The sequence below is a fragment of the Castor canadensis genome, chromosome 9 (genome assembly GCF_047511655.1).
Source record: "Castor canadensis chromosome 9, mCasCan1.hap1v2, whole genome shotgun sequence".
Taxonomy (NCBI): domain Eukaryota; kingdom Metazoa; phylum Chordata; class Mammalia; order Rodentia; family Castoridae; genus Castor; species Castor canadensis.
In genome coordinates, this window is record NC_133394.1 from 76,258,550 (window position 1) to 76,283,093 (window position 24,544).

Consider the following 24,544-nt stretch of genomic DNA (forward strand, 5'->3'; position numbering starts at 1 on the left):
GAGGCTCACAGGTGCAAAGAAGAGCCTCTCACTCAGTTTTGGTCCGCCTCGGTTGACTGGATCACCTGTTAATGTGAGAGCCAGAGTAATTCTCTTGTATCTCATTACCACGCAAAAGATCTGATTAAAACAGCAAAGTCTAGATAAGGAGTGGACCAGACAACCAGCAGAGAGCAAGAAGTTGGTATCATAAGCTGCCACCTCCACTACACACAGGGCGCTCAGGTGGCAAATTCTAACTCAAATTCTAATAAAAGCATCATGGGAAATATCACTCACATGTTTTCCAAAAGGTGCTTGACTATGCTATTTTGTCACAGCATCACCTTAAGTTTTAAGTTCTGATAAAGCACTTACCAGAAAAAAGTTTACGGAGTAAGTCGCTAGGCATGCACGGTTACACATCACTGTCCTCAATGCTCATTTCCACAAAACTAATAATACCTCTTCCTCTCTCTATTAGCAAATTGTTTTAATAATTTTCTTTGTTCAATTTTATATTATTAGGAATTTAAATATGACCCTCCCTCCATGTTGAGAAGGGTCATGGGAAAGGCTGTAGGGAGCCTGTGGTTTACATCCTGCTTCCAGCACTCCTCGTGTCCACTTTAGCAAAGGCCCTTGCTTCTACCTGGAGAAGTCCTGACTACAGAGCTGCTTCAACTCAAAGACCTGCTACTAAAACCAAGCCCACACGGAACTTTCCTCTAGAACAACCTTCCTGCAAGTGAAAGGAAGGAGGAGCTGAGCGAAGAGATTTAATCAGGGAGGCACCAGGAGGATTCATTGTAGGGGCTGGGCTAACTCTACCTCACAACAAGCCACCTAACCTAAGCACACCCCAAGTCCACTTCACCAGGTGAGGTGCTGCCCAATGGTCACTCCATCTAAGAGAAGCTCTTGTACTTGGTTAGTACAAAATCAAATTATACTCATAGACCTAAGCGCCTAAAACGCTCTAAATTCATGGCCTCCGAGTTACGCATTTTCAAAGCCTCAACAATTACAACCATTTTTCAAGTTTGATACCTTATCCTTTTTTAGAGCACATAAGAGACAGTTCCTATACCCTAGTGTAATAACCTATTGGATCTAGAATGTGCAAAGTGACACTTCTAATATTAGACCTATACAAGCTGCCTACATCCATGTGCTTTCATTTGGGGAGTCACACATCGACATTGTGAAGTAAGGCAATGGCAGGAAACTGCAGCATGGTGACACAAGAGCAGCACCATGGGAGCGCCCATTCCTGGAGCAGGCATGGAAAGTGCTTTCTCACAAGCAGCGGTCGACGCCTGTGGGATCGCAGCAAGACAATCACACAGTGACTCACAGGATCAATCATACAGAAGCAGTCATTTCTGTATGGCATTAAAAATATTCTGTGCTTTCACTGCCGAAGAACACGTGAAGAAGTCAGACGACTCCCACAGATCATTTTAATACCAAATCAATAACCAAAGCTCTCCCTCCCTCACTCACACCTACATATGAATTCTTCACCACACATTTTTGTTGGCAACAACTGCCTCATGATCTTTCATGTTTTAAAAAACAATCAGGCATTAAGTTCAAGCTGAACTGTTAAGTATTAGTTCCTGGTGATAAAAAATCAGCTGTACAATATTTCTCAGTGTTAGTGATTTCATTCTACATGAATTGTTGGTCTTAAGGTTTTTTAAAATTATAGCAAAATTGGAAGAGCAAGCCAGCTGTAAGTCACCCCCCTCCTCCAAGTACACTCTTCTACCATCTAAGCCACTGTTTTCCCTCAAGACACAAAGCGACCATCCCCATTGTAAAGCGACTCTCTCTGACAGCCCCCAGCAAGGGCAGCAACTGCAATACTTACGGAGAGCTTCTCCTGCTGGCCCAGAACTCCATGGTTAGCGGGGACTGCCAGGGGTTTCATAGTGAAGACACATATGCTGAACTGAATTTACACATCATGTACCAATTTCTGACGACAGCAAGTCACCCTCTACAGCATTAAATTAAAAGAAAAGTGGGGGGGGGGTGGAGAGGAGGAGAACCAGGCTGCAGCTTAAAGTGTCACTACTGGTAAGCTTAAAAACCCTTCACACTTGTAGACCAGAAAGGGAATCTGAACAACGCTGTTCATCTCCATTTTTATAACACTGAAACTCTAACCCTCTGAGGCTATGACAAGCCCAAGAACACCCCACATGGCCTTCAGTCTTCTGAGAGAACAAGATCATTTCTGAGGCTAAAGAACAAGAAGCAAAAGGGAAAAAAAAAAAAAAAAAAGCTAAAATGGCTGACTGCACACAGGCTCCCCTCAAAAAGGCTTAATACAGAATTCTATGAGCTGGGGTGGTAGAAGAGCCTGTCTCCAGCATTCAGCCAAGCATTGTTAACACTCTTGTTTCATTTGCAACACACACACAGACCTCTCCAACCAAGAGAAAAAAGAAAAAGAAAGAGAACAAAATTAGGGCAGAGCATGTGAACCGGGACCTCCTCCCTAGCTGCTAATGATGCTGACAGTGGCGACCAGTCTCTGTCCCACTCCACTAACCAAGTTTGCACAATTAATCTTAGCAGCATGACACTGATGGACACTTAATTTAATGATGTCTGTCCCTCACACTCAACACAAGCATGCCTGCCAGCAAGTCACTAACGGAAACACAGCACATGCACACACACAATCTCCAGAATCATGAGTCTGAATGCAACACACCAATATAATTACATTATTGTGCTTACTTTGGAGGACCATGGCTGCAGGCAGTTGGCATAGCAACGCACAAGGAAAGCCATTTCCTGGGTAGAGAGAAAGCTTCCTTTTCTAAATAAAAAATTCCTCTTAGGAAACAAACGGCATTGCTGCTTCCTGCAGAAAGCAAGACACTGTAGTCTGTCTCTTAACCTGCAAGGCTCACACTCGATGCAGTTCCAGTGATGTAAGTGGATTTCTCGCTCACCCTCCCTCTCCCTACATACACTGAAATATTCAGCTCAAACAGTACACACATTCCTTAAGGCTCGCCCCCTCCTCTACTTAACCATTTCACTCATTAAGGTAGCGATGGACAATTCAGATAAAGTAACAAGCTCTTGCCTGTATTACATCAGCGGCTGTAGGTTAAGCAAGTCTCAGAGGGACGGAATCCATTGATTGCTGACTCCAAATAATATCACTGAAGACAGGGTGGGAAAATGGAGCAAGGACTTACTTGAACAGCTTTCAACTAATATATGATTTTTCACCAAGGTGGGGATAAAGGAATCAATGGGACCTCTACCACACCCTTAAGTGTCATTGTATTATAGTAAACAAGTGTCTGCCAAAGATTTATAAAATGCACTTAGCAAGCTTTCTGCAAATTTAGATGTGATTTTCACATATACTTATACACATACCCATACACACACACACACAGATGCACAAACTGTCTTGCCAATAATAAAATAAACTACTCAATTTTTTTCTTCACCTTTTAAAGCAAACCAAAGTTCTAGAGGTAGAGTTGAAATTAAATGAGGACACATTATTCTACCCTAAACTCTTAATTTTCCCTAGGTACACAGATTTATTTGAAAGACTGCATTATAGTTGACAAGGAATAAAGACACTCTCTGAAACATGGGTCAGCTTCTCACAATCAGATCTATCTATAAATGGTTTACGGAACAGAAAACAGATATGGAAAATCTAGCATCTTTGGCAATGGAGTATGGAATTGTCAGTGCTTGTAACTTGTGTTTCTTGTCTCTCAAGACTTCTTTCTATCCTTTTTCTTTCTTCCTCCCCTTACCTAACCATCTCTCCAACAGCTCTGTCAGATCATTCTCCCTACTCATCCCACTCGTTCTCAGACTTCTGTTACCCATTACCCACTTCTCCACATGTATTCAATATCTCTCCCATAACTAAAGGTCCCCCCCCAACAGCTTTTAAATGTCCAAGGCTCTGCCATCTTAAAAACAAAACCAACCCTGAAATCGCCCTAGATTCCATGTTTTCCTATGGCTACAGTCTCACTTTTTCCCCACTTCACAGCCTAATTTCTCAAAAATTACCTGATTTGGCTTTCACTGCTTCCTTAGCTCACACATTAGGCAAATGAAGAACCACTGTGATCCTGTTATTTGATGAGTGATCCTTAACAGTTGCCCCCATGTTCCAGCCATCACAACATCTTGCAATTAAATTTTCTAATTTTTCTCCAATTTAGATTTCTCTTCATCTCTACTGAGAGTATCCCACTCCAATATTTTTTTTTATTTAAGAACCTCAGATGTCCCCTTAACCATTGTGTAGGTTCAACTCTAACTGAATACACTTGATCCATTTGTCATACTACTTCCTGGGATCTTGAAAAAAATGAAAGCCTGATCACTTCACCTTAATGCGTGGTGCCTCCGTCACAAGTTAAAATGCTTCCATGGCTGTCAAGTGTGCCCAGCATGAAGACCTAAATTCCTGTCACAATATGAAAGACTTACACACTTTCCAGACTTGCACCATGTTCATACTCACTCTCTGAATCCCAGGGAACTTGGGTTGCCCTTGTTTCCTTGATGAGCAAAACCTTTGTACGTGTTATTTCCTCTACCTGAAATTCTCCTTCTTCCTCCCTTTCCTGTTTTCCTCTCTACTCCCTCAAAATTTACTGGTGAAGTACCCTCAGGGTTATCACAATAGTGTTTACCTCCTCACCGAAGCACTTATTTATTGCAGTTATGATTTAATACTTAGTCATGAGGTTATTTAAGAGTTAGTGCCCTCTTATGTCATGATAGCTGCTGCCATGTTGTTTGTGTACATAACTGTACTTGGAATACCAAGTGTGGTACACACTGTAGGCACTCACATTTTGTTGAAAGAATGAGATTTCCACTGTCTGGGAATGGACACTGACAAGACCCTACTTGATCTTCTGGGATACTTTTTTTTATTGTTTTTTGGCAGCACCAGGGTTTGAACTCAGAGCCTCAATGCTTGCTAGGCAGGCACACTGGCACTTGAGCCATTCCACCAGCCCCTATCTGATCTTCTCTACTAGCTCCTGTCAAAATTCCAAATATTTTTCTGTAGTAGACAGAATGAATAATTTAAAAGCAAATGGCACCAAAAGGAAGAAGCAACCCGACCAAAAGAAGGAATCAACAGTTGAACATGCAAATAAAAGGTAAAGTATACATGCAATAAGACATATTCAGTCTTAAAAGGAATAAAATTCCTACAAAGGAGATAAGCCTGAAAGACATCAGGCTAGGTGAAATAGGCCAGTCACAAAAAGAACAAATTCTCTAGGTACCTAGAGTAGCAAAATTCTTAGGCAGTAGAGCAGGGGGGCTCCCAGGTGGGAGGAGAAAAGGGGGAGTTACTGACTAGTGGGTATGGCATTTCAGTTTGGAAGACAAAAAGGTCCTGGCACTGGATGGTGGTAAAGGTTGTTTAACATCAAGAATGCACATACAAGGCACTCAACTGTACACTTAAAATGGTATCAATTGTAATGCTGCATGTATCTTATAACGGCAACTCAAGGACTGGAGCTCCACATCTTCTGCCTAGTTCCTGCCCCAACAAGTCCACTTGCCAACAATTCTCCTCCAAGTTTATAAGCCAAGGTCGCGCGATGGTGCTGGTGTCTGACCTTATACATAAAGGCTTCTCGCTGCCTGCCTCTCTCTGGAAAAATGTATCACTTCTTCCAAGAAGGAAGCTAACCTAATCGGGGAAGCTGAGAGATAGCCAGAAAATGCCATATCCTCAAGCACTGATGTCTTGTGGGGAGCTGGGGGGGCTTGGTGTGACCTACAACCCACAGAACCTGAATATTCAGGTGGGAATCCCGGCATTTTATTATCCATACCTTCTACACTGAAGCACAATTACACCAGATTATAATATGCCAAACACTGTTTAAGAAATAAAATGATTTAGGAGAAGCTCATATTATAGGTTTCAGGCAAGAATAAATGACACTTACTTAGAAGTAGCCCTAAGTTGGGTTACAGTCACCTCATTTCTTAACCATCTAGATTTAACAAGTACCAATAAACAGATCCAGCTTTTAAAAAAAAAAGTAACAAATTTGTGCTCTGTGTTTAGAATACCAGAGCCTTCTAAATTCCCAGTAACAATGCTTCAAAAAGGTAAGAGGTTGTGACTCAAGCCTGTAATCCTAGCTACTTGGGAGCCTGAGATCGGGAGGACTACAGTTCAAGGCCAGTCGGGCAAATAGTTTATGAGACCCCCAGCTCCAAAAAAACCAGAGCAAAATGCACTGTAAGTGTGCCTCAAGCTTTGCAAGCATGAAACCCTGAGTACAAACCCCAGTCCCTCAGAATAAATGATAGACAGATAGACAGACAGACAGACAGGCAGAAAGAAAGACTAGTCCAGGAAACCACTGGTAAAGGTCCTAGATTCTCATTCTGGATTCAGTGCACTGCTGCATCCCTTCACAGTTTTTCCACCTAAAGTATTCACTTTCTAATCACTATGAAATTGAGAAAAATGGTGTGTTACTTTCAATAACTATTAATCATATTTGGAACTTACATGGTGCTTATCCACAGATCTCTATGTGCTTCACAGAGTCATCAAAACGCAAAGCATGGGCTGGGGCATGGCTCCAGTAGTAGAGCATTTGACTAGCAAGCCCAAGGCCCTGAGTTCAAATTCCAGTACCACAAACGAAAACCACCACACAAGGGATATAAGAAAATAATGTATTTTCCATCATCAGAAAAACAGCGCATATTGAGTGGGGAGGAAGGACAACAGAGAGTAAGGGAGGGGGTAGCCAAAGGACTTGATACCTGGACATAAAGAAGTTTTGCAAATTTGAGTTCTAATACTTTATTGTCCCCAAAGAAATGGCATTTTAAAATGCTATTTTCTATATGAATATACCAAACTGTTTAAGCACAAAAACCAATTCAAAATAAAGGATGATAAGATTTACTTCTCTTTTCCTAACCAACACACCCCCATTGGTACAATAATTTCTTTCAAAATCAAAAGTTGATTATCTGACAAACTCTTGACACCTTAACCCAATCCTCCATTTTCACCTAATCTACCTCATCCTCATATCCACAGCAGTCACACAGGAAAACTGTAAGTTGGTACTTCAAGTTCCCTATTTAAAACAATTTAATTGTGAGATAAAATATGAAAGAAACCAACAGAGTGCCTCATACCTGGTAAACGCTAGATAGACACCTGAGTTGAAACTTAATGAAGACTTCAGAAGTCCTAGAATTTATGACTTGGTTTAATGCTCCGTGTCAGAAAGACCTAATGGAGTCCAAACAAAGACCACCCAGATATACTCCAGAGATACACTCAGAATTAATCTTTAGGCCATTTCTCTCTTTGATAAATAAAAATTCTCCACAGCTAATTGTTTGTGTTGCATCTGATTCATAATTGAAAAATTCATGTGGCAACCTATCCATAATAAATCTGCTCAATATTCACAGGAAGCACTGAGAAGAGAAAGATTAAAAGATGTCATGATATGGAGACATGTAGAGAAACAGACAGAATAAAGAAGCCTATAAATAAGTGACAAATGCCAACACTGGGCTTTGGTAAGTCACTTTCTGGGGAAATGAGCAGAGTTTAACAACAGATTAAACAAAGTTTACTTCATTACCTAGAACCTATTTCAAGAAAAGGTCAGGCTTCATCTTGCAATGTTCAAGTTCTGAAAGGGAGAGTCCTTGTACACAGTCACAATCGTTACAATGTCTTTCTAGGGGAAGAGGCTCAAACAGGGCTCCCTCCCTCCTATTGTTCACAAAGCAACACCCCAGAAGTGAGGAATGACTGTCTTTATTACCGGTTTGCCATGTAATGTATTCCTGCTGATTAATGCATTGGCATGAGCGTGGTCAACTCTTAGTTATTCCTATGTTTAATAAAAACAAGAAATACTGCAGTACAAACCGGAGTATAATTAGTTGAGGTCAGGGACCATCTAGCATTTTACTTATTTCATATTGTCGATGTATTATTATACTCGTTCCCTAGTACTTGATATACAATAGTTATTCAAACAAAGAACAAATGCATAAATACAGTTTATCTTCAAAGCTAACCTGTGAAATATTATTACAGTCTTCAATATGAGGAAAGAGATACAGGATAGTTGGGCTGCTATTTAAAATGTCTAACTTATTTACTGACAAAATTAGGGGCTTTAAATAACTTGACAGGTAAAGGAGAGTAGGTTGAAACCAGCGAATTTAAATTCAGCATAAAGTATAAGAGTCTACATGTGTACTATGGAAATGTCACCTGTGTAAGTACAGGACAAGGGAAATGAGACCTGAGGAACCGCTGGTAGAGGGATGGGAGATACGAGGAGCTATCTGTAAAACTGACTACCCAACAGCTCTATTGAGCTGGTGCACAATTCCTAAAAGCCTTCTATAATCTCAGTGCATCTTGTCAGACATATGTCCACAGCAAGGCAGCTAGGAAGGGCTGGTAGAATCTACACTGTGGGGTTCTGCAAGACCTGAAGTAAATCATAGCACCAGTTCTGGACATCACAGTTTAAGAGAGACAGTGAGTAAATACCACATTCTAACAGCAGAAAACCTGGGTGATGAGGTGTTTACGAAAGCTGTAAGGAGCTGGGAATGTTTAACACAGAGAACAAAATTAGAGGTAGGATCTTTTATAATGTCTGAATCACAGTTATATTGAAATGGAATATGAATATTCATTTGTGTTGCTTTAAAAGATTTCTAGAATCAGGAGCTAAAATTATGGAGAAGCAGATATCAGTGAAATATAAGGAACAATTTCTTTTTTATTATTTTTTTCTTTAAGATGGCATCCATGCTGCCCAGGCTGGCCTTGACCTCCGGTTCAGGTGATCCTCCTGCCTCAGACTCCCAAGTAGCTAGGACTACATACCACCATGCACAGCTGATGAAAGAGATTAATAATTTGCCTTTTCCTACATAAAATAATAACTTATGATGTACTAAGTTCTTACATTGTGCCAGGCACTGAAAATACAGGTTTGATGTGCAAAGGACTACCACTCAGATATTAGAACACATTGCAATTAAAATCTTAAGCAGATGCTGAATACTGCTGATTTTACAGGAAACATGCATGAGCTGTGTGAAGGGTTAAATCCTTTCATGTTCTTAAGGTGGTCTGAGCTAACATGCCTGTTACCAACATGGGCTGGTAGCAAAACAGGCATGGAAAAGGCAATGTGATCCAGAATGTGAGAAAAAGAGAGAGCAGAGCTGGGGGTGCAGCTCAGTGCCATAGGCCCTGCGTTTCATTCGCAGCACCGAGGGGAAATAGAGAGACCACATATACAAAAATGAATCTTTCTTCAGATAGACTTCCTGGTAGTAATTCTCCCTTATTTTGAGTTTTTGTCTTTCTATTTTGGTTGTGGCAGCAGGGGAGATACTAAAATACTCTTAGGTCTGGAGGCATGGCTCAAGTGGTAGAGCGCCTGCCTAGCAAGAACACCACCCTGAGTTCAAACCCCAGTACCACCAAAAAACAAAAACAAAAAACAAATCTCTTACTTAAAAAAAAAAATAATAGTGAATTTAAAAAATGATACTGATAATTGGGCAACATTTTCAGAATTTTCTTTTTAACCTTAACTGAAATATTAAAAATTGTCAAACTTAGGAAAAAGTAATTGAAAGATGATTTTCTTAATGTAAACAATTGAAAATTACTATTTTATTTTGTTTGGCAGTACTGGAGTTTGAACACAAAGCATTTTACCAAAATATTTCCAATATTTTCTGATGCAGAAACAAGCAACTTTATGAGTAGTATTTTTCATCTCTAAAAACACTGACTAATTTTAGACAACTTACAGTTGTTTCAGTTCACCACAGTGTACCTATACAAAAGATCTTTTGCTAAGATTTTGGCTTTCCTTATTATGTTAGTAGCTTACAATTTAAAATACACTAACTTCACAGACATCACTTTGTTACAAAATAGTATTACTTAACAGTGAAAACCCACTCCTGTACAGGAATGAAACCACAAAGTTTAAAAAAGGAAGGAAAGGCTGATGGTAGTGTGCCTGCCTAGCAAATGTGAGACCCTGAGTTAAAACCCAAGTACCATCAAAAGAAAAAGGGAAATAATAAACAAATAAAAATAGCTGTGCCTTACTAATGGTCCTTGAAGGGAAAACGCTTCCTTAAAACAAAAAAGATTGATGAATCAACCAAAGCCTACCATTGTGTAACTCAGTAATGCTTCTTCACAGTGGGCATTCAGTGCTCCAGCATATTTGTTTAAAAGGTACTTACATGTAGACATCTAAAGTGGTTAGACTGTTTAATATTTATCTCCCTTAGATTAAATTTTCAAGTTTAAATGGTATAAGAAGCATATATATTAAATTCATTTTTAAATGAATCTTTTCCAAAAATTCATGTGTGAGTTAGACTCTATCCCTAACCCTTACACCTGAGAGGCCATGAACACAGAACAGGCATTAAGTGTCTGGCCTCTGTGGACTTACCTCCTAACAGAGAGAGGACATTAGCTTAGTGTTCAAAACCGTGGGTTGGTTTACCTGCTAAAACATAAAAAAAAAATCTACCAGATTGGTACATCATAAATATCCAATAAGGAGTCAAGTTTGTTCCTTTCCAAATATTCTGAGAAGCCTAATGCAGTCAAGGTTTGGCCAACACAGACCTTGAATTACCAGCTGGGACTAATATTCTTGCACTGGTATCCTCTCACGGAACTGTTAATCCGGGTGGGCCTATAATGCAACCCCTGGAAACATCAGGTAATGCTAATTCTGCCAGGCAGATCCAAGACATCAACATGACCAGGATACTACTGAGAGCTCTTTTGTGTGGTACAAAAGGCATAAACAATGGTCTGCAAGATACCACCTACTGTCAAAGACTATTGACTCTTGAGGAATTTTACTAATTTTGTTATTTTTGATGCTGGGGATTGAATCCAGGGCTTTGGACTGCGGCCTACACCCCCAGGCTGGAAATCAATTACTAACAAACACATCTTCCATTTCTAAACCATCTACTGCTGCTGAAAATAAATATCAAAATACATAAGTTCTCAAAACACTGAACAGTCTTCTAAGACAAGATGACAGTAACTGGACTTCGCCACAGGAATACAAGTGTCTGCCCTTCTGTCGCAGACAGGAAGTGCTTCCGAGGAAACTTTCTTGGAAAATAACTAAAAATAGAAGACTGTCTACAAAAATATTTTAAATGCCACAAAACTTCTTTAATGTTCTCTTGAAAGAGAATTCAATGTACCAATATGGCCACATGAGCTTAAGATGACAACGTTCAGTCTTCCTTCTTGTAAATAAATGAATAAACAGCCCAAACCACCACCTAATTTCTCTTCTTAAAGCCGCTACAAAGACAAATGGAGCATTTTAACTATTCATATTATTGCAACTATTCATACATGTCCAGTTGTGCTTCAAAGCTATTAGTTACTATCATGCTGATAATTCAAAAACCACAGATAACATTTAATATTAAAATATTTAATATTTAGGAAATTCTATTGCATCTATCAGTCAATTACAGTTGTCATGACTGCTAACGACCTTCCAGACAAACAGTATTCATGGGCAATGACATGTCTCAGGTAGCAGTTCTCTGATGATACACTGGAAAGAGTGCGGCATTCATTCATCTCTCCATTGACCCCAAGACTTTTGATGACTAGGGTAAGATATGAGAGATTGCAGATGAACTTTGGAAATCTCCCCGGCCAGTTCACCAGTGTGCTGGACACAGCAAGAATTACTGGTTACCATAAAAACACTTAGTTCAGTAAGAGTGCCTATTTTCTTGACAGGTTGTGTTTAATAGGAAATACAAGGAAAAAAACCTGTTAGATCAAAATTTTTAAATTTTCACTTGCCGTGAAAAAGCAAGTGAGATTTTCAAAGTCAAGCACAACAAAGACAGGAAAGAATTCTAGAAAAAGCACAAAGAGGAGTTTGGAGAAGAAAGAAGTTTTAAATGTACTTCTGGGTGGTTTATCCATCATCATTCATTTTTATAAAACTGAACCAATTTGTAATAAATTAGATTGTCCTGAATATCAACTCTTAAGAGAATGTTGCTAAAAGTAGTTATGGTAATAATCTATTTTGGGCAAGCCAGGAGTCACTAGTTTTACTGTATTGGCATTTGACTAAAAACCCAGTTTTAAAGATTACTCAAAAGACACCTCATAGTGATGATGCAATCTGTATCATATCAGTTTTTGCTAAAAATGCATAATACTGCTGAGTGCAGCCACTTTGGTAGATGGTGCGCAAGAGAAACAAGGTTCAAGGCCAGCCTGGGCAAAATGTTAGTAAGACCCCCATCTCAACAAAAAGGCCAGTCATGGTGGAACACATTGTAATCCCAGCTATGAGGGCAGTCACAATGCAGGACGGCCCACGCATAAAGCATAAGACCTTACTTGAAAAATAACTAAAGCAGAAACGGCTGGGGCTTAGCTCAAGTAGTATAGTCCCTGCACAGCAAGTTCAAGGCCCTGATTTCAAACCCCAGCACCACCCCATAAAAAAGAAAAGTAAAAGACTTTACAGGTACACATACGAGCCCATAATTACCTTAATAACTAATGTAGTCAAAGAACTTTCCAGGAGGAAAACGGACTTTGAAAATAAAATTCTTAGAGGAGAAAATGCTCTCAATAGGAAATGCTAAATAAAGTATAATTTAAAAAAAAAACGGTTTATCTAGCAACTGCAATATGGATTACTGGCAACCAGCAACATAATTAACATAGTTAAGATGTAATTATTTAACGTAAATCGCTTTGAAATTCTCACCCCATGCAAATTTACCTTGGGATCGTCTTCTGTCTTAGGGTGTGTAAGCGAAACTGCATCAAGAAGGAAGAAAAAGCGAGGGCAGAGAAAAGCGTTCAAACACAAAAGGTCAGGGCCAAACTCCCAGGTGTGCAAGATGGTGCAGCACCAGCCGGCCTGCACTCGCTCAAACGCTCTGCTCGCACCACCTTCAAGTGTAAATCTTTTTTTTTTTTTTTTTTTGGTGGTGGTGCTAGGAATTGAACTCAGGGCCTTGTGCTCCCTAGGCAGAGGCTCCACCACTTAAGCCACGCCCCCAGCCCTTTCTGCTTTAGTGTGCTTTTCCATACCACCTCTTACTTTTGCCCAGGTCAGTTTTGGACTGTGATCCTCTACCTACGCCTTCACGCGACTGGATTGCAGGTGTACATTACTATGGCCAGACAGACTGTTTGTGAGATGGGTCTTGCTAACTTTTTGTCTGGGCCAGCCTCAAACTGTGATCTTCCTATCTCTAGCAAGTAGCTGGGATTACAGGTGTGCACCACTAAGCCTAGCAAGGCTGTAATCATTTTTTAACAAAGGAGCCTCATATTTTCATTTCCATTGAGCCTCACAAATTATGTGGGCAATTCCATACCATATAAAAACATGGAAACAGAAATTGTTCGGAGGGCTGCAGATGATGATGTGTGCTATTTTAAAGAGTCATGCTGCATTATGTGCAGACTTGGACTCTCCAGTCTCCACACCAGCATGCCAACTTCTCTCTCTCTCTCTCTCTCTCTCTCTCTCTCTCTCTCTCTCTCTCTCTCTGTGTGTGTGTGTGTTCCACTCCTCTGGAGAACCCAACACACCACCCAAATAAAATCTGAAGAATCAGTGGCCCAAAGTCCTAAGAGACAGGCTCTCCAAGCCTGGTCGGAGAAGCGGTGGAGTCCCCACGCGGGACCTCACTTGCTCTGCCACCACATTAATACCCGCTGTGTGCAAAGCCAAGGGGAAAAGGCTGGTTTGTTTTCTTGGCCCCTCGTGTCGTGCTGCTGCAGACACAGCATGTCCCCTCGACAGGCAGTAACAATGACCAACTTCAGCAAACCTAGCCCTTTCAAGTACACTAAATTGGGAAGCTTACATAAAGCACTCAAGGAAAAGATGTGCACAATTATTTCAGTTCTGAGTGGGACTTGCTCCTTTCTTCATAAAATTCCATTTAATTTGAAAAACAAATAATGGAAAACCTATGGTTATTCAGACGGCTTGGGTGGCAGCTATTTTCTTGTTTTGTTCTGTGTCTGGTGCTGGGGAGTAAACTCGGGCCTTGTGCAGCTACCCACGCAGCACTCAACCACTGAGCTACAGCCCAGCCCTGGTGTTTTCTTAAAAAGGGACAAAATGAGTTTTCCACTTGAAGAAAAAGAGCTAACACTGCTTTTTTAGCAAATGACAAAATATAAACTTTTAAGAAAAAAGTTTGAACTTTGGAAAATTTGTACCTAATACCATGAGGCTAAAGCTTTCCAATAATCATGACCATTTTGAAGTGAGACCCATGGTGGCATTAACAAATACGATTTTTTATACTGTATGATGTGCCACAATTTAGAAGGCTGCCGAATTCAGTGAATACTGCATGATACTGCAAAACCATGCATGAGAAGAAACAGCCATTCGACGTGCAAAGAAGACAATGGGTTTTAATAAGAGTAAAGTTTTAATTAGGAAACGTTGACTGACATGGTTTTAAATTTCTCACTGCAAATAATCTCTATGGAACCACAGCTTGTCTTTTTTGGTGGATATATCAAAGGACAACCACAATCACTGCTTATTTTTTTAACCTGTAAAAATTCTCTTTTCCAAACATCTTTCTTTCTATGTGTGCACAGATTTTCTTCATACACTCACCTAACTCGCCACAAGAATGTTATCACAGAAGAGTGAGCACAGAGCAGACAGGAGACCCAGCTGTCTTCTAACAGCAGTTACTAGCAGTGAACACGTTTGTAGACATATAAGGCATTACTATTCTCCTAGAATTTTTTTGTTCTAAAAAAGCTGTATTCCCTTAAAAGAACACTGATAGCAATGGGCAACAAGCCCATTATTACTCTTTGTAAATAACCAGTGAATATGCACTTACAATTTCCTCAGTCTAAATTTCTAGTGTGGCAGCCCTGAAGACATTTTAGGAGCATAAAAGGATCTCAGGATGACCAAGTGTGAGAAATACTACAGCTGGAAAATAGCCCTGTGGTCCCTTGAGAGGAGGCACAGATATCACTGTCCTCAGCATCCCTGTGATATGAATGCCCATGTCTTAGGAAAATGAATTCCACCTCAGAAAGGTCAGGTGGCCTCCTGATCTAACCCACTTAGCACATGCTACACATCAGACACAGGTCACACCCAAGAGAAAGGAACGGATGCCAGAGAGCTCCTAAAGGGCTGCTGTCCAATACCATTCTTGGGGATATACCCAAAAGACTGTGACACAGGTTACTCCAGAGGCACCTGCACACCCATGTTTATTGCGGCACTATTCACAATAGCCAAGTTACGGAAACAGCCAAGATGCCCCACCACTGACGAATGGATTAAGAAAATGTGGTATCTATACACAATGGAATTTTATGTAGCCATGAAGAAGAACGAAATGTTATCATTCGCTGGTAAGTGGATGGAATTGGAGAACATCATTCTGAGTGAGGTTAGCCTGGCCCAAAAGACCAAAAATCGTATGTTCTCCCTCATATGTGGACATTAGATCAAGGGCAAACACAACAAGGGGATTGGACTTTGAGCACATGATAAAAGCAAGAGCACACAAGGGAGGGGTGAGGATAGGTAAGACACCTAAAAAACTAGCTAGCACTTGTTGCCCTTAACGCAGAGAAACTAAAGCAGATAGTTTAAAAGCAACTGAGGCCAATAGGAGAAGGGGACCAGGAACTAGAGAAAAGGTTAGATCAAAAAGAATTAACCTAGAAGGTAACACACACGCACAGGAAATCAATGTGAGTCAATGCCCTGTATAGCTATCCTTATCTCAACCAGCAAAAACCCTTGTTCCTTCCTATTATAGCTTATACTCTCTTTTCAACAAAATTAGAGATAAGGGCAAAATAGTTTCTGCTGGGCATTGAGGGGGTTGGGGTGAGAGGGAGGGGCGGAGTGGGTGGTAAGGGAGGGGGTGGGGGCAGGGGGAGAAATGAACCAAGCCTTGTATGCACATATGAATAATAAAAGAAAAATGAAAAAAAAAAGTTCACTGCTGATACACTTAACACTACACCAAGTTGGACACTGAAAAACATGATTAAAATAATAAATTTAATGCTATGTGAGGCTTACTTTTAACAAAAAAAAAAAAACAATAAATAATATACTTTAAGCAGGTTAATTGTGTGGTATGTAAGTTATACCTCAATAAAGTTATAATTAAAAAATAATATGGCAAAGGTTTGCTATTGATCAATTAAAAATAAATGTTTGCTACTAAAATCATAGGTAATTGGTAACTTTTGAGAGACTAGAGCAAAATTTTGTATATTGAGATATGCAGAGCATTTAGTAGGCATTTTTAATTATGTTAATAAACTATTTCCCTTCACAAATTATTTAAAACCTAACTTGTATACATTCCGGTTTCACCCAGAAGTCAACAGCATCTTATAACCATTACCAAAGTGTTAACGTTGGATTCAAAATAGAAAGAATAAGTTTCTAAAACCCAGTATTTCAAGCAGTAAAAGGAGATCATTTATACTGATATTAATTGTAAGAAGAGAAATTCAGCACTGGTAGGAAATAGGCATGAATATCGAAGTCGATTTTCCAAAGAAGAAAGACATTTTTTAAATCAGCATGTAGCTCTGGAACATCTCATGGCAGAAAAAAAAAAAAAAGAAGAAGAAGAAGAAAGAAATCAAATGATAAGTTGAATATGAAAAAGATCTTTACTGTTGTAACTAAAAGCTAAATTTTAGCCAAGTATATTTAAAACACACACAGGCACAGAGCTACCCATGTTCACAATGAAAGGCAGGACAAAGTGGCAGTGATCTTTCTGACAAATAAACTGCCTGAAATATTGCATGCTCTGCTATACAACACCCTATTACTTTCCATTTCCAAGTGCGACCAAAAGATAGGTCCAATTATGACATCAAGACAAGGTTTCTTTCAAAGGGGAATGAAAGAACAGTAAATCCCAGTGGGCACGGAGTTCTGTGGCAGGGATGATGTCATATATAAAAATAGACCTCCAGCAGAAGCTGCAGCTTGGGTAAACAGCACGCTGAACACCATTCTCAACTGCCTCCATGAATTTGCAGTGTGTGCTGCTAACAGTGAGGGAGAAACTTTATGCTTGGAATTATTTCCTGATTTACATTTCGATGTCTGGGTCATGCTCTGTAGTGTGCTCTCCCAATCCATACAGATTAAATCAGTATAAATACGTGGTTCTAACTGCAGGAAAGAGAAACAGACCCCTACAGCAGGACGCTGAGACCCACAGCAGCAGTCACACATGGCACAGGATGCCTGAGGTCACCTATTGTCCAAAGGCTTTCCACGAGAGCTCTCTGGGGACTTAAATCCCCAGCATGACTTAGGGGAACAGGAGGCAGCAAACCTGTTGCCAGTGAGCATGAAAGCAAGGGACACTTTGACACCTCTCAAAATGTCATCCGATCAAATACACGGCAAGCAGGCCAGCATCGCCTGGTCCATCTTCACAGTTCCACTGACCGTTGCTGGCTTAACAGATAATCTTCCAGCTATTCTCCCACAAACTGCACGCAAGCATTAACAGTAACGCACAGTAAGGTCCCAAGCACCTGGTAGAGAGCATCAGAAACTAACCAATTAGAGCTACCTGAAAGTTGTTTTCTGTTTGCGATGCTGGAGTTTAAACTCAGGCCCTAAACCTTGAGCCATTCCACCAGCTCTGTGTGTTTGTGTGTGTGTGTGTGTGTGTGTGAGAGAGAGAGAGAGAGAGAAACGGGGGGGGGGGGGGGGAGATGGGGTTTTTTGACATAGACATCCGAACTACTTGCCCTGGCTGACTTTGAACCGAAATCCTCCTTACCTCTGCTTCCTGAGTAGCTAGGATTACAGCTGTGGACCACCAGTGACCCACTACCTACAATTTTTATTCTTGTGGTGTAGGTTACTTCTGCTTTCTTCTACCTAAATACAGCATAAGCCCCTAGCCATAATTCCCACTCCAACTGCTAAGTCCTCACCACCATGCCAAGTGTTACTCCACATTAGGGCTAGGCGAGCTTAGCAAGATGTGGGCCTCGGCATGCCAACCCTCTGCCAGTCTCTCTGCTCCTCCCTGTGGGCCTCAGGACAATGCTCAGTTTCAGCATGGCCTCCACAACCATCATCACTCAACCTCTAGCTACTTCTTTGAACAAGTGGGGTTAATTCACTAGAGTCTGCCACAGACCTAAAAAAAGAAATGGTGGGTACCCAATAAATATTTGTTAAATTACAAAAAAAAAGAAAAAAAAAAAACATAAAACACTGAGCTTTCCCTGAATGATTAAGACATATGGTACATGAATTTTCTAAAACTCCATCCTATTGTAATTCACTTTCGAAGCCAACTGCTTTAAGTTCAATTAAGAAAATGAAAAGCTTTGTGGATTTAAATTTTAAAAGGATGAAAACAACAGACGTTTTCCTGTATTTGAATAAACTAAAGTCAGCTGAAGTTAAAATCTGAAGTCCTTAGTATTCTAGAAAATTTTCTAGATAAACCATTGATATATTACTTAAAACATATCTTTATTGTTAAATAGCAAATACTAAATTAAACTAAGAAAACATCAAATGACAAGGCAAAGCCACGATATGAGTGAAAGTACTATCTATTTCTAATTTAAAAACAATAGCTCAAGTCAAAAAGTCTAATATCAAACTAAACAATGTAATTTTTCACTTATTCCAAAAACTAGTTTTTTGAAACTAATCAAACCTACCAAGAAATCCTTGACTGTTAAATTCTCTTTAAATCAAGTATCTCAAAAAATACCATAAGGAAATTTTATTTATAAAATATATATTTCCCCAGATTTAAAAATTACACAATGCATACATGTATGGAAACGTCACATAATACTCCATAAATATGGGTATATTATGTTTTTATGTATCAGTTAAAAATAATTTTTTTGGCATACTGGGGTTTGAATTCAGGGTGTCGTGCTTGCTAGGCAGGCACTCTATCACTTGATTCATGCCTCCAGTCCAAGTTTAAATTTTAAAATAAAGAAAAGCTAAAAAACAAATCTACCAAGGAGATACGTAAGACAAATCCTAGAAACAGTGATGTCTTAAACAGACAATATTAAGACATAGAATTTGTCTTAAATTACTATAAAGAATAATCTTATAAAATGTGACTGATCTTCAAAAGCCTATTTATTTATTTAGAGGTAGATTCAGTGCAGGCTGGCCTTGAACATACGATCTTCCTCCTACTTCAGCCTCCAAAGTGCTACAACTACAGGCATGGACCACCATGCCCAGCCCAATCAAAAACTTTATAGCTCATCAAGATAAAAAGTCAATACGTGTAAATATGTATTTCCATTATAGGAAAGGACACGTACTAGACAATGTGGGAGATATCTTTTTACATGACCGGTGAGTTTTATTTCAAAACTTTTGCGCTGAAATGGCTGGAAATTTCTGAATTGTCAGTTGGAACATGTAACCCCACAGGTGGGACAGGACCAGTTTTCTTTGGTCTTCTAACAATTCTTCTGTACAATTTTTGCTCTTTCCAAATTGGGAAGAGGAAAGAGTTGTTTGTTTTTTCTTATTAAACTCAGAAGAAGAGAGAAAGATGACTTAAGAGGCATGTGCCAGCTTGCCACAGGACTCCAACAAGATGAAGTTAAGTGGTCTTTCCTCACCTTCAACTCTACTATCTCTCCTCTCCATTTCATCATGGAGCTTGGATCTCCCTCCCATACCAACTGCTGGACAAAACTACCCATGAATGCAGAAGGGGCTGAAGTAAAGAAAGCAAAACAACAAAGCTTTCTTTCCCATCCTATTCTGAACCTGGGGACGGAGTAAAGCATTCCTTGTGCACATCCTACCTCAGGTGCTTTACAGTGTGAGTCCAAACCTTCCAGCCTCTGCCAGGGGCCTTTATTTCCTGCCTCTGGGATCTACTTACTCTAAAGACTAGAAATTCATCCTTTGGGGGTAGAGAGGGCAGTTTTAAATACAGACTTAACCTCCTCTCATCAAAATTTAAGAAAATGCTAATGAAAGTCATCTCCAACCTTCCCTTCTCACTGCATTTAAAAATGCTTATTTTGTGCATCGCTCAGACACTTGCCTTGACAACAATGTCTTGAAAGCTCTACACAGCCTATGTGAGGGTTCGTGTTCTGAAGAAAATCATCATGATCTGTTTTAAGCTATTACCACACAGCCAACTTTAAAGAGAGAGTATAATTATACCACAGCGTAGATTCTAAATTCAAGGTTTAAACCACAGTTAATTTTCATGCCAAAAAAGGTGAGGATCAATAGTGAATTATCTTTCAAAATATTAAATTATGTATTTTCAAGTATACTCTTTTCAGGTGAAAGTTCAAAACACTGATGTCATTTTAAATGTTATACAATTCAGAAATTACATAATTGCCAGATTTAAAATTTTTATCAAAATATTTTAGATTTACCACATTATTTAAAAATTAGTACACTCAGACTATAGAGGTGGCTCAAGCAGTAGAGCAACTGTCTAGAAAGTACAAAGCTCCAAGTTCAAATTCAGGTTGTACCAAAAGAAGAAAGAAAAAAAGATATATCATGCTTACAAGCAAAATAGTCAAACATCCTATATTTAATGACACATTCCCTCAATGGGAGTTAATTATTTATGATAATAAAACTTTACTAGTTACATTCCAGAGATGAGTTTTTCTTCCTTAATTTCAAATTCCCTAACTCCACATATAATTCCCACCTTCCAAAGACTAACATTGAAAAATCATATGTGAATGATGTACATTAGCATGAAGGAAATAAGCAAGGATAGTCTTTAGAGGTCTCTCAACTAAAATATAGAATGCAGTAAAAGTATAAAATCTGGCTAGAAACAAAATACAGATAAGAAAATACAAGAGTTTTTAAACTCTTACCTCCTTTATTTTTGTCTGATTAAAAAATTTCCAGTAGACTCTCATACTGGTACTCCTAAGCATTAACGTGTTCTACAGTATTTAAAATGTAAGTTTCTAATGAATTTCCCATGAGGTCTCACACAAAGAGCAGAATTCTAACATGTCTGTTTTTTTCTCTTTATTCCTTTATTTGGAAAGCAGTTAGTAAAGGGCAGTGCTGCATTCATTCTTAAAAGTAAGTAGGTTGCACATGTATTCTTTCTTCAAAGAAGGTGGACAATCCATCCCCAAATCAATATAAAAAGAGTAATCTATACTACCCTTAAGTTTCAAAGTTTTAAGAGATTTTACTTAATCAGAGAAAAATACAAAAGGACAAGACCAAGCAAAACACATCCAATATTACAAACTCATTAGTTACATAGCAAATTCACAAATAAACTTAGGTTAGTGTTAGGAAACCACACACAAATTACAATACCTGAGGTTTAGTGCATTCCTTTGAGCCGGAATGAATGAGTGCCATAGAGGAGGGAAGGAAAAGAGGAACATTATCAGACATGCTATATTATACCTGGCACAGTGAAGCTAATGTTAAAAGCAGGTTAAGAATGGCCATACAGAGCTGGCTGCATGTATGATGCTCTCTATGTTCTTTAGCCATGCACTTGAAATGCACTTGCAGTCACTTAAAATCATATAAAGTATACTCGTGCAATTCTTTAAATAGCTTTCCACCCTCTGCCTCACTCTTATTAGTCAATTTCTTTCAAAGAGACATATTTCTGTTAAGAATAAGAAAACATGACTTAAGGCTAATGAAGAATAATAACTCTCATTTAATTCTTTTTCCCACGTGGTATCAAACAAACAAGACAAAATTTTCTTATTTTTCTACACTGAAATTACAGTTAGGTGACATAAATAATATATAATTAAAACACTATTTGTATCCCAAAAAAGGACCTAATACTTTGAATATGGCCATGGTGTTCCCAATCTTACTAAGTAGTAAAATTATTACCAATGTCACATATTAGTAAACTATTACATGATCCATTAGCAATCAAGTTAAATTTTTCATCCTAGTTTTGAATTATCCCTAAAAGTACCTGTGGATCAGATAATATATAGTTACAAAACCACTAAAAAATGTCTTGTAGCATTACCAAAAGTATTCATTTTTAAAACAGACTGTTAAGGGGAGTCGTGCATAGAAAGCAAATGAATAGGTCTGTAGCATGAAGCTGGGTGGGAGAGGAATGGTTATAGGATGACCCTCCCAACTTAGCTGTAACAAATATACCTAAAAATAAACCAATCAAGTTCAACACTAAGTTTTAAGTAATTCACACACCCTCTTAGTTTGGAAACCAATTTAGAAAAATTATTCCAAAGCAGAAAGCATATTAACGGGAATAGTAGAAGGCCAAGATTGTAACAGTCTTCTACACTATTAATATGTACAATTCTTAATACGTATTTTTTTCTTCCATGATGCTAAATCAACACTAAAAATACTACTCTCTTTTACTGACAATGGCAACAAAAAAAACCTTTCAATTTTTTTTAATACCAAGTCTCTCCAACAGATCAACAAAGTGGTCTTTGTGATGAGCAAAAAGCAAGCCTTTCCAAATAAGCTCAATGAAATGATTCAAGTATAAAGTTGGTGTTAAATTAAAGTGGTGCATGGGTAGCAGGAGGAGTGGGGTAGATTGCTGGTGTCCAAAACCACATTAGATATTGAAATACAAACAGCTCTTTAAGAAACAGCATATATGAGCATGATATAAAATACATTGCCCTCCTTAAAGTTACTAAAAACTGAGTAAATAACTTTAGTACATATACATTTTCCCATGCATTTTACATCTGTACTTATTTGCAGAAAAAATAGGAAAAATAACTGAGAGATGTAGGGTAATTGTCTATTACCTATTTGTTTTTTATGTATTTTTAACTTAATTTCACACATAATGGCCATGCATTTACTAGTATTAAATGCACAGACAAACTATCTTCTATCTTATTATCACATATTCAAGAATTCAAGCAACTTTGTTCTTGAAAAAAAAATTATTTAGCTTCTCTTATTGCTTAAGAAAAATAAAGGGCTAAACTGACTCTGTGGAGTACCTATACAAAACATTATTATGTGTCTTGAGTCCTTCAAACATAAAGAATAGTTTACAAATAGTCATGAAAAAAATGACCTGCATAAGTGCAGGTCATGGCACTTCTGAGGATCTTTGAACATGTATTTCAGACCATTTTCACATTGAGACTTAAAACATCATCATTTCAAATTATTAACATCACAGTTCACTGTATTAGAAAAGAATCTCCAATAGCCTGAAAAGTTATGAAAATTATGTAATTTCTACATATCTAGTTTTTAAAACTAGACATGATACCAGCCATGAGAAAGGCACACAGGAGGAGACTAAAACTCTGATTAAGGAAGACAATTTAAAATATATGCTGATTGCAATGTTACAGTACTTGTCACAAAGCCGACTTTCTGGGAGACTTTAAGAAATAAAAGAGCTAAATAGTATCTTTTGACATCTTATTTCAATGCTTTTTAAAAACTATTCATATCATGTGTGATTCCAAAAAATCTACATCTTAAATAAGCACATCATAGAAAAGAATTATTCATCAAAAATGGAAATTTTAAATGTCTTTTCACAAGACGCCCAACAAAAACACAAAGGATATTAAAAGTACTGTATTTGTGTAACCTACCGTGTGATAGCCTCTGGGCAAAGGTGGTTTGCCCACAGGGTAAGGCTCCACTGTGTCAATAATTGTTTGTCTTTCCCCTTTCTGGTTGATCTTCCTAAATCTTCTTCGTGACTGTCTATGGGAGGCTTGACGCTGAAAATATTCTTCATTTTCATCCATATAGTCCACCTGAAACACAACCCCCAAGACATTCACTTCTCCAAATATGACATTCCATATTAATACTAGATACAAAAAGACACTTACAAATAGTCTGTATTCAGTCATTTTGCAAAGACATTCAGCAGACAAACTAGACATCCTTTCAGTGTGTTTGAACTTCTCTGACACTAACTGGCTTTGAGTAACTTTTCTTTTATAAAGAGTCATTTTCAGTTCCACTTAGGACAATATGGGTTACTCTTGAATTTCCTGTAGTTTCAAAGGGAAGGATATTTTCAGTAGTCTTTGTACTGATTTATTAGTGAAAGCTCTCACAGGATAAGTCTCACACATTACAAAAGCAACTAGTGCATTGTCTTAACTAAAACACATAAAAAATCTGGTGTATTTGAGTAAATCTGTAAAACCCCAAGTCTGGTTGACCCAACCAGGACTGCTAGCAGAATGGTTCTGGGAAATTAAGGGTTTCTCTTCCTACTTTCATGGCATAGCTTCAGTTTCCTTTTGCTATAAATACCCATGCTTAAAAAATAATTCCTCATTTTAAACATTTTAGAAACTCTGTTGAGTGGATTAATAGAGAACAACGTTACATTGCTTATTCCTCATTATAGTTACATACTGTCAAAGTGACAGCTCACA

At 38.5% G+C, this 24,544-nt stretch overlaps 1 protein-coding gene across 14 annotated transcripts in view; it reads right to left on the reverse strand.

The window, feature by feature from the left end:
* Positions 1–24,544, reverse strand: part of Rapgef2 (Rap guanine nucleotide exchange factor 2) — a 241,802-nt gene that overhangs the window by 98,331 nt on the left and 118,927 nt on the right. For 9 of the 14 annotated variants that reach the window (XM_074041719.1, XM_074041716.1, XM_074041721.1 and 6 more), the window contains 2 exons: positions 23,741–23,908; positions 21,471–21,488 (listed from right to left, as the gene is read on the reverse strand). In XM_074041719.1, coding sequence (XP_073897820.1) covers positions 21,471–21,488; positions 23,741–23,908 — 186 coding nt within the window. Of the gene's footprint in view, positions 1–1,855; positions 2,698–2,733; positions 9,682–21,470; positions 21,489–23,740; positions 23,909–24,544 lie in introns of those variants that run through there. The other 5 variants (XM_074041722.1, XM_074041715.1, XM_074041725.1 and 2 more) reach the window with 4 other exon arrangements.